The 15,125-nt window shown below is 35.4% G+C and overlaps 1 protein-coding gene across 6 annotated transcripts in view; it reads right to left on the bottom strand.

Annotated features, from left to right (window-relative positions):
• Positions 1-15,125, bottom strand: part of MYO9A (myosin IXA) — a 237,897-nt gene that overhangs the window by 77,206 nt on the left and 145,566 nt on the right. For all 6 annotated transcript variants that reach the window (XM_039856603.1, XM_039856602.1, XM_039856604.1 and 3 more), the window contains 7 exons: positions 12,738-12,860; positions 12,399-12,479; positions 10,526-10,636; positions 9,541-9,663; positions 4,984-5,133; positions 3,838-4,157; positions 1,649-3,238 (listed from right to left, as the gene is read on the bottom strand). In XM_039856603.1, the coding sequence (XP_039712537.1) occupies positions 1,649-3,238; positions 3,838-4,157; positions 4,984-5,133; positions 9,541-9,663; positions 10,526-10,636; positions 12,399-12,479; positions 12,738-12,860 (2,498 nt within the window). The remainder of the gene's footprint in view (positions 1-1,648; positions 3,239-3,837; positions 4,158-4,983; positions 5,134-9,540; positions 9,664-10,525; positions 10,637-12,398; positions 12,480-12,737; positions 12,861-15,125) is intronic.

Raw genomic sequence — 15,125 nt, 5'->3', positions numbered from 1 at the left:
AGAAAGGAAAAATATCAAATCCTAAATCTTGAGAATTAGTCTTAGAAGGAGTCTTTTACTCTTAATCATAAAATACCTGGTAAGTATTTTAGGTTAGCAAATACTATTCCCATCAGACTATTCCCTTCAAACCTCCTCCCATCTGGTAACCATCAGTTTGGTCTCCATTATCTATGAATGTTTTGTTTTTTAGTTTATTTTGTTCTTTAGATTCCACATATAAGTGAGAGCATATGGTACTTGTCTTTCTCTGTCTGATTTATTTTACTTAGCATAATACCCTCTAGGTCCACCTAGTAGTTTTTTTTAATAAAACCTACAAATAAGCCCTCTACAAAACAGATTTATGGATCTAACAACTCTACACACACACACACACACTCCTCACATCACTAAACTTAATCAGAAAGACAGGAAATGTTTTTAACACTCTGATGGGCTACACAGAGTCTTAGAACTTCTGGGCAATTTCTAGTGTAATGGGCAGGAACAGGACCTCAAATTATCATTTAGTCCAAATATATTTCATAGTGGAAAAATAAAACACCAATGATCTCTCACTCACATTTACAAAGGGTGTCTATAAAATCTGTATGCAATTTTAAAGACTAAAAGATTTAAAAGCTCGGGCTTTTAAAGATAAGAGAGAAAAAGTTATTTTCATAGTTAACACAAAATTTAATTTTGTAGCTCTAAGATACAGCCCCCTTTTCATTTAAATAGTGATCTCCCACAAGAACTGAAAGAATCCACTGTATACAAAGATTTAATACAAATATCTTAAAATTTATCAAATCTATTTTTATTTATCACTTAAAAAATGCATTTCTTGTGGCAACCACTAGTTAAGAAAACTTAAAAGTAACGAACTTCCACCTATATGAGGTAGCTAATGTAATCAAAATCTTAGAAACAGAAAGAAGAATCGTTGTTTTTAGGGGTTTGGGGTAAGGGGAGGGGAGTTGTTCAATGGGTAATAGAGTTTGTTTTTGCAAGATGAAAAGGTTGTAGAGAGCTGCTGCACAACAATGTGCACATAGTTAATACTACTATACTCTATATTTAAAAATGGTAAAGTCGGTAAATTTTGTTATGTGTTTTACCACAAAAAAAGTAGAAAAAAGTTGTGAAGAACAAAAATAAGACAACAGCTGTGACAAAGCACATTAACTTTAAAGCCTGACATCTAACGAACAGCTCCAGGGCAACCAGCATTTGCTGAATGCCTACTATGTTTATAGGCACTGTATTACCCTTTACAAATGCTTTTTCAGTTAATAGAGAGGAACCAAAAACTCTGCTATCTGTGCTTAAAGATTCCTAGGGTATAATTATATCCAATTTCAGGTGGTTGGTGGAGTCAAGTAGAGAATTTTTTTATAGAAAGAAAATGGCTAATTTGAGTAGCACCCATACAAATAGTTAGGGCAGATCAAGGCATACCTGGTTCTATTGCACTTCACAGATGCTGTGATTTTTAAAAATTGAAGGCAAGCCCCTCCACCAGCAAAAAGATCCACTCACTTTATTGGGATATTCACTTTACTGCGGTGGTCTAGAACCAAACCCGCAATATCTGAGGTATGCCTGTAAAATTCTCCAAAAAGTTTCCCATTTATACATAAAAATAAACAAACATTTCACTTACAGAGAAATATTCGTATTGTCTTTTGGTGTGAAGAAAATGGCCCTAGTAGTTCCATCTCTGGAAGGGTCATCAGAAGAATGGCCATAAGACTGAGTCGGCCTAAAGTGTTCTCTTTTTGAAATGCGATTATTAGAGAGTTTACAGGCTACATTGAGTTGAGTACACATTCTGTCTGTCTTGGATAATTCATTGACAGTACTAGATTGGCATGGGCTTTCTTTTCTTTCAAAGAACAGGGTGACAGGTCGGTCTTTCAGGGGTAAGTGAACAGAGGGACCGTATTTTGGAGCAAGAGCTGCCTCTTTTACAGTTACTGGTGAAGGTCCTAGTACACTGGGTTCTTCCTTATTTGGGGTATTTAGGATAAGGAGAGAGGATGGCCTCTCTACTCTTTGCTTTGATTGGTGAAAAGATGGAACCAGGAAAGACTCCCCCATTCTTGGCTTTTCAATTGTCTTGAAGGCTTTACGCTCTCTCTCTAAAATATCTGTTTGCTGGCGAATCTGTTCCATCATCTCTTTTTCATTCTGCTGCTGCAACTGCTTCTGCCTTTCTTCCTTCTCAGTGTTTAGCTTTTCCAACTTCCTAAGCACAGTATTAGAAGAATCTGTATTCAAAGCAGCAACAATTTGATTTTCTCCTAAGAAGTGATACTTTCTGCCTTCCCTGTTGACAGCCAAAGTAAGAGCTGGAAGTGTTTCTTCACTTTCCAATAGTTTATTTTTCTGGACATTTGTGTCTACTTGGGAACTTGTTTTCAATGCGTCCTGCTGGGGAATATAAAAAAATGTAGGCAGACTACTTGAAATAAAGGAATCTCTCAGCTGTGGCTTACAAGTAATAGATTCAGAACTGCAAACCAAGTTTTCTTTCATAGTCCCATTCTTCAAATGCATAGAGTCAGAGGGTGCTCCCTTTTGAATCAATGTAGTTTCACTTGAGGCACTAAGGGCATTGTCCTGTGAATCAAATTTTGGACTCCTAGATATCTTAGGTGGAAGAAAATGCAAATCTCCTTCATCCAAAATTATGGACTCTCGTTTGCTCTTTTGGCTTTCCTCACAGCTCAGAAGTTCCAAGCTTCCTTGAGAGCTTTCACTATCAGGTGTATCCTGTAGAGACTGAAGGCCCTCGGACATCAGTTCTGCAGACCATCTGCGTTCTTCTGAAGGAGACACACCACCAAGAGAACGAACTTTCAGCAATTCTAAGCTAAATATAGCTTGTTCCAGTTCCCTCATTCTCCGACTTTCTCTTTTGGCCCGACCTACTTTTTTCTGGTGGAGATCTTCCAAGGACTTGGGTCTCTCTCTTACAATCACATCTTCCTGCAAATCCACACCGCTTTGGCTTCTGGCTCTCTCCTGTCGCTTGTTTGGGGACTCCCGCAAGCTGTCCACTGAACTAATTCGATTACTCTCTATCACAGATTTACATTCCTCTACAGCTTTTACTCTGTTGTCAAACGAACAATCCTCCCATTCTGAAGGGTCTGAACCCTGAATATTAAGAGCTCCATATGGCTCAGTATTTGTCAATTCGGATTCTAGTTTTGTTTCTTTTAGTCTTTGTCCTTTCAAAGTTTTAAATCTATATTAAAATAGAAAAAAAGTGGGTTAGAGATTTCTCTTGGTTACCACTAGAGAGAATGCATTTACTAAAAATTTAAGAAAAAAATGGAAAGTCTCAAAATTTTCTTTTTATAATACCTAAGTATTTCTCAAATTAACTTGGATGCACATTTCATAATTCTATTTCCTTGAGTGAGACTATATTTCATTAAGTATATTATTCCTAATTGCGTTCTACTCAAAAATAAATCAGAAGTAAAGCTCTCATTTAATAATATCCTTATTTTAAGGTAAACCTTACCATTGAAAATAAAGTTTCTAAAGGTAAAACCAGTTGCATATTGACAATTTTTAATGAATCCAATATAAAAGTTGACTCAGCAGTTATAACCACAAACCCACGTAGATTTTCAATCTAATTTAATTCAATAAACACTTATTTAGCTTCTATTATAGACAACTCAGTGTAAGTTAAAACTGCTAGGAGTATCACAGTTTAGTGGAGAAGACAAATTATATATAACCAATTCTAATACAAGTTAGGCAACTGCTAGAACAGAGGTATAAACAACATACTTAGGAAGAAAAAAAAGTAATTATTGTAACAACAAAGATTACCTTTGTCTTGCTCCGAATCCTCTACATATTGACTGCAAAAGGATAATTTTGTTCCTTTGTTCTTGATACCTCTTACTTTCCCTGTAGCCTTTCCATCTTGCCTGTATGCAGACAGCAGCCATGTGCCTGAGCCTACAGTGTTCCCTCCAACTCCGCTGGATGATGATGGCTGCAGTCCGGAGTTCCAAATACCGTTGCCTCTCTAAGTGAGCACGCCAGGAAGCCTGGAGAAGGGTAGCTGCGCTAGCCTTAAGTAAAGGATCCTTCTGCATAGCTGCATCTCTGACTCGCTTCTGATTTAGATAATTCCTCCAGAATTGCTGGGGGGAAGACAAAATAATTGAAACTGTTGTCATATCTTATACCACATTTTCATAGAAAAAGGGAAAAAATAAATTTCTTATGTCATAATTAGAGGGTAATTGGCTAAAGACCTAAATTGTGAGTGATTAAAAAAAGTTTTCTTCTCTGGATATGCTTGGTTAAAACAACTACCTCAATAAAGTTAATTACAGAACTTAAAATCATTTAAAATTTTTTGGTACTTTCATGCCCTACACATTAATTTTAACAAATTACATTACATTCTTATGCTACAATTTACCGATATTAATGGACTTAAGGTCAACATGCACACATTTCAAAGATTAAGATATTAAAGATTTTCTTGTACTAACAGAAAAAGTCCTGTGGAAAACAGTCATCATATAAATCAATAGGGGAGAAAATAAAACAGATAAATGGGAAATAAGGTACCTGTAATCCAGGATGAGTACCTAACAACAACAATGTATGTATAACATTCAAATATCATTCAGAAAACTATTAAATAAAAATAACAATATCAACAAAAACTAAGGCACATACTCTTCTGCCCTGATCATAAGCCATTATAAATATAAGCCATTATAAATATAAGCCATTATAAATATAAATTCAATTTAATTTAAATTCAGCTCCATCAATATTTATTAATAGGCTATATTACATGTGGATACTATCAACATTTCAAAAATGAGGACACATTGTCATCTCTGAAGAAGTTTACATTCTTATTTATATGTTTCGCAGTAAAACATTTCTCGTTACTAAAGCAAAGGCCAAATAAACTAGCCAATATCATGCAAGGAATCTTTTGCTTCCCACCTGGATAATAATGGATGCCTGTCTCAGATGAAGGAAATGCTGCCTGCACAACAAAACCCTGAACCATCGCTGCAACAATATGATTCTGCGAAGCACCTCCTGGTGAAGCAAATCTTGTAGGTGTTGTCGTTCTTGCTCTTTCAGAAACACCTACCAGAAGGAAGAAGGATGAGGTATACAGTTTAAGAAAAAAATGAGAAAATTTATTTCATGAATAATCCCTTCTGTGATAAGCTTTTTTAGAGAAGAACAAAGACAGTGGTAGATATGTAAAATCAGTACTGATAAATATTTATATCAATTTATCCAAACTAGTTATTCCCAAATTAAAAAGAAAACAGAATACAGAAGGAGAAATGGGAAGGTGAGTATGAGTACAAAAATGTCAGTGCCAGAGATTGTGATACATTATTCCCTTGGGAAATTCACCATCATGAGCCAATGTACTACTGGTAGTATATCATATTTTTCAAGGATATTGGGGTGGAGAAAAATAAGTTGAGAACCATAGATATTGAGATTTGATCATAACATGAATAATAAGCCTTTCTGAAACCCAGTATGTTGCCCAAAGCTATTACTCCATTCATTCCATTAAAAAATCTTTAGAAATTTAGGGGAATGCAAAGAAAACTTAGACATACATACATACACACACACACATATATATATATATCATATATATATATATATATCATATATATATATATATATCATATATATATGATATATATAATATATATATATAAGGTATACTATGTAAGGTTTTAATGTATGTATATATTGTAAAATGATTACCACAATCACATTAATCAGCATATGCATCACCTCTCATTTTTGTCAACAATAAATAAATAAATATTTTTTAAAAGAGCACATAAGTTTCCAGTCAAGATGGTGGAGTAGGTAAATGCTACGCTTGCCTCCTCTCACAATCACATCAAAATTACAACTACAGAATAGCCATCATGGGAGTAACTTGAAGCCTAGCTGAACATAAGTCCTAAAACTGGGGACACATAGAAGAGGCCACTTTGAGACTGATAGGAGAGGCAGACACGAAACAGGCTGATTTCATATCCGGCAGTTGAGAATTGGAAGTGATACTTCGGCTGCAGAGGCCCCCTGGGAAGAGTGAGGAGTCCCAGCCCGTACTGGGCTCCCCGCTCAGGGTTCCAGTGCCAGGAAGAGAAGTACCCAAAATTTCTGGCTGTGTAAACCAGTGAAGATTATGGCTAAGTGAGACGGAGAGCTGAAGAAGCCTCAGACTTTCCTCTTAAGGGGCCCACACATGGACTGACCACTGATGAACTCACTCGCTTTGAGCTCCACCGCTGGGGCAGGAGCTTGAAAGGCACAAGGGACATATGGAGAGGAACTGAGTTGTCTGGCTTCAGGGAGGGAGCTGGAGGGGAAGCTTTTTCCCACACAGAAGTACTGACACAGTACACTGTTCCTTTGTTGAGCCCTCCCCTGCCTGGATTGCAGACCCAGACAGCTGCCATATCTGAGTCTCTGGCAACATAGATAACATTAGTGAGTCCCTGAAACCCCATCCCTCTCAATGTGCCGGCCCACCCAAGCTGCTTCCAGTGGATTTTCCATACAAAAGGCCTATCTAGGCTCATGCTGAAGATTTTCCTAAAATTTCTCAAAGGTTGACAAAACCTAAATAAGCAGCATCTGGCTCAGTGGGTCCCGTATCTTTCTCTGAGCAGGCCCAAGCTTAGCACTAGTGGCAGCCAAGCTCAGTTTGCAGCTTGGCCACTTGGGGCACATCCAAGCTCAGAGTGGGTAGCAGCCTTCTACAGATTGTTTGGTGGCTTATGCCAGGTGGCCCCAGGCAAGGCACAGGCTACAGTTGAACTTGGCCTGTGGCAGGGCTCCTCCCAGGAGGCTCCAGCCCACATGCCCAGGGTCCGGCTTTGGTCTGAGCCAGAGCACCATCTGAGGTCAACACACCCAAAAAGCAGATAGCTCAGTGAACTTAGGGGAAGGGTAGAGGAACTCAGAACTTTAACAAAGAGAAAACATAAAAGTGGAGATAGAAAACATGAAGAGAGCCAGTTAGAAATGAAGAATACAATAACTGAAACGAAGAATACCTTGGGAGGAATTAACAGTAGATTAGATGAAGCGGAGGATCGAATCAGCGACATAGAGGACGTGCAGCAGAGGATACCCAACAAGAAAAAGAATCCAAAAAAAGTGAGGATAGTTTAAGGGGCCTCTGGGGCAGCATCAAGCACACCAACATTCGCATTATAGGGATACCAGAAGGAGAAGAGAGAGAGCAAGGAATTGAAAACCTATTTTAAGAAATAATGATTGAAAACTTCCCTAACCTGGTGAAGGAAATAGACATACAATCCCAGAAAGCCAGAGAGTTCCAAACAAGATGAACCCAAAGAGGCCCACACCAAAGACACATCATAAACACAATGTCAAAGGTTAAAGATACAGAATCTCACTAGCAGCAAGAGAAAAGCAGTTAGTTACCTACAGGGAGCTCCCATAAGACTGTCAGCTGATTTCTCAACAGAAACTTTGCAGGCCAGAAGGGATTGGCAGGAAATATTCAAATGATGAAAAGCAAGGAACTACAACCAAGGTTACTCTACTCAGCAAAGCTATGATTTAGAATCGAAGGACAGATAAAGAGCTTCCCAGATAAGAAAAAGCTAAAGAAGTTCATCATCACCAAGCCAGTGTTACAGAAAACATTAGAGAGACTTCTTTAGGAAGAAGATGGAAAAAGGAAAAAAAATTTAAAAAATGAATAATAAAATGGTAATAACTACACATCTGACAACAATTACTTTAAATATAAATGGATTAAATGCTGAAATCAAAAGATTGGGGGGCTGAATGGATAAGAAAACAAGACTCTTACATAAGCTCTCTATAGAGACTCACTTCAGATTAAAAAACACACACAGATTGAAAGTAAAGGGATGAAAAATGATGTTTCATGAAAATGGAAAACAAAAAGTCACTGGGGTAGCAATACTTATGCAACACAAAATAGACTTTACAACAAAGGGTATAATAAGAGACCCAGAAGGACCCATTATTTCACTTCTGGGTAGTTATCTGAAGAAACTCAAAACACTATCTTGAAGGGACATGTGAATCCATATCTTCATTGCCCCATTATTTACAGTAGCCAAGATATTGGGGCATCCAGGGTGTCTATTAATGGATAAATGGATAAAGAGGAGGTGGTGTGTGTATATATATACAATGGAATATTACTCAGCCATAAAATAGAATGAAATCTTGCCATCTGCGACAATATGGATGGACGTAAAGGGTATTGTGCTGAGTGGAATAAGTCAGACAAAGACAAATGTCATATGTGGAATCTAGAGAACAGGATAAATAAACAACAGAAACAAACTCATAGATACGAGACAATTTTTCTGGTTGTCAGATTGGGATGTGAGGGGATGGGTGAAGTGGTGAGGGATTAAGAGGTATAAATTGGTAGTTAGAAAATAGTCATGGGGTTATAGAGTATAGCATGGGAAATATAGTAATAATTATTCATGGTGTCAGATGGGTACTGCATTTATCAGAGTGATCACTTCATAAGTTATATAGAAGTCTAATCACTGTGTTGTATACCTGAAACTAATATAATATTGCATGTCAACTATAATTGAAAAAATAAAAATATAAATTTTTTTTTTAAGAATAGCACGTAGACATTAGGTAACGAAGAGGAAAAACAGTAAACTAATAAAGGGCAAGAGACAGAGAACCCCATCTGAGCAAAATAGGGAGTTGGAAATAATGATAAAGGCACATATGGGGGACAATGAAACAATCTTCATAGTGAAGATATTTAATAGTTTGAAATCACAATATGGAGGTTCTTGAAAAAGAGAAGGATGTTTGAATTTAATAAGGAGGTTATCAGGGGGTTATTACTGAGCAAGAAGCCAACATAAAGAAGTCTTATTAAGATGATGATTTTCATACAATGGATAGAGTTAAATAAGATGACAAACAGACTCAAACTAGATGAGGGATCTGTTTACTGTAAGAGAAATATAGTGAGAGCTAAAGATATAGAATATGGAAGCAGTAGAAATGGAGAAAAAGGGAGAAATGTAAGAATCATTTGTAAGGAAAAAAGAGAAAGAGAAATTTGTAAAAGAATTAAAGTAAAGGGTAAGCCAAATATTAGTATGGTTTCCAGACTAAGAAACGAGAAGGATGACAGAAAGAGAAGTTGACAATAAAGGACAGTAAGGAAATCAGGATAAGATGACTTTGGGCAAGTAGAATTGGAGATTACATTAGAACACTGGAGAGAGGTGATTTTTAGAAAGCTAAAATTATAGGCAGAACTAGAGAATTGGTCAGAAGCTCTTAGATTAATAGTGACTATATTATTAAATAATAAATCTTGGCCTAATCAATTTCCTTATGACATCTGGTACACTTTGTTTTTTGTTTTTTTTTAATATAAAACATTCTCATAGGCTAAGACTGTCATTATTTCAACACAAAAATACACTCTGTTTTAACAAAGACTGTAGGTATATTTACCATGGATTTTCCAACTTGATAATTATCTGGATTAAGACTTATTTTCCTGAAGAAATCCTGAATGTTAAATTTGGATGGAATAATATTTCGAGGAAGAAGTACATGGAAGTGGCTCACAAAATCCTGAAAAATGAAAGGAAAATGTTATAAAATCACAAGAGAATGATATGTCCACAAGATCCTAAACCTACCTAACTTCCCTTTTATTGATCCTTTTCTTATTCTTTTAAACAAGGTGAAACCGATAAAGTACTTGTTAACTTGAAATATTACAAAAGGTTAATTTGTAAAATGGAGGGGGAAGGGTTGTATTATACATAGTATTTTGTCATCAAAGAAGAATGGGAGAAGAAAAAAAAGGACAGAAACGAATTATCCCTTTTGAGAAAGCTATATTAAAAAACAAAGAAGTTATTTAACAGAATCAGAAATTTTTAGCAGAAAAATAATCAAAGGTGGCAGCTACTACAGGGTATAAAAGAATGAAGCTTTCCCTCCCAGTAACAGCAAAGACTTGCTCAGCTGCTGAAGTTTCAGTATAAGTTCTATACCTAGAGCAGCAGAAGCTGTGAGAATAACTATGAGCCCTGCTAGCAGCTTGCCATGAAAAAAATCCTGCTGAGAAAACTTTAGCAAAAGCCAAAGGGAATGTTTTCTATTAAACAAAACAGTTCTGATTGAACTATTTCAATTACTGGAGTAATCTGTGTGAAGAATTGTTATGTTATGAGTTAACAATATCAGCAAACATTCAGATCAAATGAGAATAGTCAAGTACTGGATTCTATTACAATGCAAGCTAATAAGATTGTTGATATTGATTGGACGTGAGTACTCTCTGCTTCTTTAATTTTGTATACAAAAGATGGAACGGAAAGGAAAAATTAAAAGAAATAAACAAGTAAGCTCCAAATAAAAAATAAGCAAGACAGGAATAATTTACTTGATGTGCATATTTATTTAAAGATCATTATAAAATTATAACCTGGAAAGAGTATTTGCAGCTATAACCTGATTGGCGAATTCGAACTGTCTCCAGCATCCCAGTATACCGAAGCTGTCTAAGTACCAAGACATCATTGAACCGTAACGGCAGCTAAAATAAAGCAAACAAACAAAAAAATTAACCTAGAAGAATAGATCTCCAAATTACAGTCTGTCTTATAAGTATGATTAACTTTTGAATATCTAGGAATTGACCGAAGATTATGTGGTTAAGAGATGGCAGAGGTGACAGGACAATCTAACTTCCCCAGCTGCTAGCTTCAGAAAAGTTCTGACTGCCTGACCCTAATAAAAAAGAGAAACCAAGCTTCCGAGCTTTTCTAGTTGTAGGAAAGGATCTTCAAAGCTCAAAAGGAATGTAGTTGCCCCTAGAGAAGGCCACACAGTCTAGTCACTGTAAAATATGTAACAATATTAGCCTACTTATATATAGTCAAGGGTGTCTGTATTTTTGTTTTTAATTAAGATTTTATATATAATCTCACTCAGAATCCAACTGCCCACTCCATCAGTTGTCTTGGTTAACTGAACAGCTCTCAGTTAACTGAGCTGACAGATTCTTCTTCTAATGACTAGTACAAGATTAAGAGTAATTTATTTCTCTAAATACTTTTTGCTGATGATACTGGTATGATACATTCAAAAACAAAAAATTCCTCTAGTCCTTGACAATTAATATCTCATGGTATAGGCATCGATAGGGAAGAAGCTAATGGGAGGTAGTCACTCCTCACTAGTCACAATAACCTACTGGCATTCCCAGGTATTTCAGTAGGCATGTTTTTAAGACATTCAAAAGAAGATGTATTTGGAGCTTCTGATATTTCTCACTATTCTCTAAATATTCTCAATGATCCCTTAAGGCAATCCCAAACATTTTTCTGCAGACAGATGGGGCATACCAGCTGTCAAAGAAAAAACGTCAGATGGGCAATTTATGTTAAATAATAATAGTAGTTAATACTTATTTAGTACTTATTCTGCACCCTGAAATACTTCATTAATTGAATTCTTTGTATAGCAAGGTTTCAATTAATAATAAGGACTCGAACTTCTATTTAACTGTAAATAAAATGGTTTCCTTTGCAGTTACTATAAAAGAATAGCTAATATTGACTAACCACTCAGTATAGGTTAGGAACATTCTCAGTAGGTTATAGGTATTGACTCACATAAACTCATAAACATGATGAGGTTGGGCCTATAATTACAATATATTCTTATATGGATGAAAACATTTAAAGCCACAGAAAGGTTAACTCGTCTTAACGTCACGAAAATTGTAAATAGCAGAGTTGGGGACTGCTTCTTAAGAATTAAGAAAGCTAAACATAATTCCTACTAGATTTTAACTGTTTAGGCTGGGAACTATATTTCCTATGATGAATATAAAGAAAGATGACAATGTTCACACTTAGACCTATTTTGCAACGCTCTAATTGAGGGAACTGCCATAGAAAACAGGAAGGAATCAAGAATGTCCCTGTTTTATAGAGATAAGAAGCTCTAAACATGAAAAATGCCAAGCAAGTTTTTGAAGAGTGATACTTTATATGCAAACAAGATTAATCTCAGGGTAACAAAACTTACATAAAACTTTTTTAAGATGGAATTTCAAGAGGTATTTGCCTCTCAAAATCTAGGACATGCTAAATCAACATCATATAAATACCTCACAGGCAGGTAAGTGTAAAAATTACAAAGATATCCACAGAAATATAGAACACTGTTTTCCTTACAAAAATTATAGATAGCTCTGCTCACCCCTCACCGTCACCCATTTAACTCTTAGAATTTAAAGCTCAGTTTGAAGTAAACTGAGCTAGAAACTCTCATTTACAGGACATTTTTACCTTTTCGGCGTTAGAACGAATGCATTTTACAAAATATGGTTCTGCCTGACCAAGAGTCTCCATCAGCTTGTTTAACGAAGCCTGTAATACAAAGTAATTAGCATTTTCTTCCATTCCAAACTGGCAATGAATGACTTACAAACAACAATGTTGGCAAAATATGTAAAAACAAGCAGAAGACACAGAAATAGGATTATTTCTGAAAAGCAAAATGAACAGCATGGTTTTTTAAACACGTGAGTCATGTCCCATCCAGGTATCTTGCAGATCAATCTGACCTTTCAATGCTAATCTGAACAAAACAGATTCGTCTTTATTAAAAGTAAAATAGGAAATAACCTGAAACTGGGCACTGATGCTGGGAGGTTTCTTCTTCTTGTGCAAATGAAGAAGAGACTTGGTAATGCGATCCTGCAGGGTCAGTCTTGTCAGGTGCTTTAAAGAATTTACCTCTAGCAAATGCTGAAAAGAAAGGGGGAGGGGAGATTAAATTCTTCACATAAATTAATCTAGGAACAAGAAAAACAAAATTGTAAGCCAGTTTTCATTATTTCCTATGTATAATGACTGTGGTAAATATGCGAGATCGGCATTCTACATCCATTCTACCCTCCTTGTGCTTTCCTGCAGACGATTTTCAGCTAAAACTAAAACTACTTTTCCCAAACTATCTTGCATCTCAGGTTCTGAAACTGATTTAAGTTCATCAATTAAATTCCCACACATGATATTGGGAAGATGTAATGAGGCAGAGGCTTTGGCTTGTAGCTTCTGTTTCTGCTGGCAAGCATATACACAAAAGTGCTTCAGTTTTCTGTCCAGGTCCTACTTTTGTGAGTGTTGAGAGGCAGAGTGCAGGGCGTTTGTGCTGTCACTTGCAACTCTAGTAAGGGCACTTAGCCCTAGAGCCAAAAGCTGTAGCAGCTTCTTCCTGATTTCTGCCTTCCAAGCATGCACCTGGAAGCAGCAGATACAAGGGCAGCTTCTTAATTTCCTAGCTTTCAGATTACAGCTAAGGTTAGTTCTGCATTGTTATTTTAATACTCTGGAAACTCTAAGACTTGTAATAATTTTGTAAGTGCCTCTCTGAAATAGGTCCCTATCTACTTAAAAATATCTACAGTGATTACTGTTATCTGCAACTGAATCCCAGTCATAGAAACAATAAATTCAATCCCAGGGCTCTATCAGGTATGCCGTGAACATGCATACAGAAAAAAGAAAACACAGTCCCTATCAAGCCTCATCTGATGTACTAATTATTAATCTTAATAATAATATTGGAGTTACACATAAAGCAACTAAAGAATATAAAATATTAATAAAGTATTTGGGAGCTTTTTTAGCCAATTAAAAAATTTAAACCATCCTATATTTATAGCAGTGACTTCGTCAATGAAAAGAATATATCTATACAGATGTACAACTATATAATGTTATTCAAAAAGTAGTAAAGGTTTTATTGTATGAGAAGCACAAGACTGAGTTAAAAGCACGACAAATTTGAGTCTAAAAATATTAATTTTGACAATATAAACATTAAAAATAAAAACTATCAAGTAGCAATAAGTACAATACATATTTAAACAAGTGCAACTTAGAAAAAATATTTCTAGCAATACTTATTATCTGTATATAACTGTAAGAAATTCTTTAAAACTACATTCCACAATAATAAAAGACCTGAATATGCAATTCTCAAATAAAGTATAAATGACAAATAACATAACGACAATCATCCAATCTAACTTGTAAGCAAAGAAACATACATTTCCTTTTAAAGAGATTTTCTGCACATCAGATTGGCAGAAGACTGACAAAACCCAATATTCAGGAGGATGTGGAGAAATAGGCATATTTATGCACTGTTCTCAGGAGTGCAAATCATTATAACCTTCCAGATAAGCAATCTCGCTTAGGTATTTATTTAAAGAGATTGTCAAACAAGATCTGAATATTATTTCTGACAATGTACTTCAAAAAATAATTTTAAATTATGAACAGAAATATGGAATTCTTTTCATAAAGTATACTTCATCCACACAACTGAATACTTTACAGCTCATAAAAACACTGTAAATCTATATTTACTAATATGGAAAAAATATTAGCAAATACTACTGACCAAAAAAAGCCATGTAAAACAGTAACATAAGTAAAGACGGCATGTTGGTGTTGAAATTTGGAAGGTTTTTACTTTATTTTTATTAGCGTTTTTGAATTCTCACAAGATTCATTACATACTACATAAAAAAAAAACTGTACATACTGGTCAAGATTCAATTAGAATAATTTTAAAGTTTATCCAAAAGTAAGAACAAATTAGCACTGAAGCCTAACATAATTTTTACCCCAAACATTTCAGATACTTCTGAGAAAAAACCTTAGAAATAATGATTTCATTTTATAAACCATATCTAAAATGATAGTAAAATTAATTACTAAATATTTGTCGCTATGTTAAAAAGCATCATATGGACTGTGGAAAACACAAATAACTACCAAAAAAAAAAAAAGTCCATGCTTCTTTCAAGGAGTTTAACTGGAAAAGTATTTTTTTTAAAAAACCCACCACATGTATTACTACTTAAAGTCCTTCTAATTATTTCATTTGCTACAGCCAGGCTTTCACATGGCTTGATTTTTCTTGGCATTCGACTTATAGCTTAAATACCCAAACTTTCTCATGAAGTTCTTGCTTAAATACCCAAAAAGTAGCCCACCTCT

This window comes from Pteropus medius, unplaced genomic scaffold (assembly GCF_902729225.1).
Source record: "Pteropus medius unplaced genomic scaffold, Ma_sr-lr_union100, whole genome shotgun sequence".
Lineage (NCBI taxonomy): Eukaryota > Metazoa > Chordata > Mammalia > Chiroptera > Pteropodidae > Pteropus > Pteropus medius.
The sequence above is the reverse complement of the archived record's forward strand: the minus strand, read 5'-3'. Positions and strand labels throughout refer to the sequence as shown.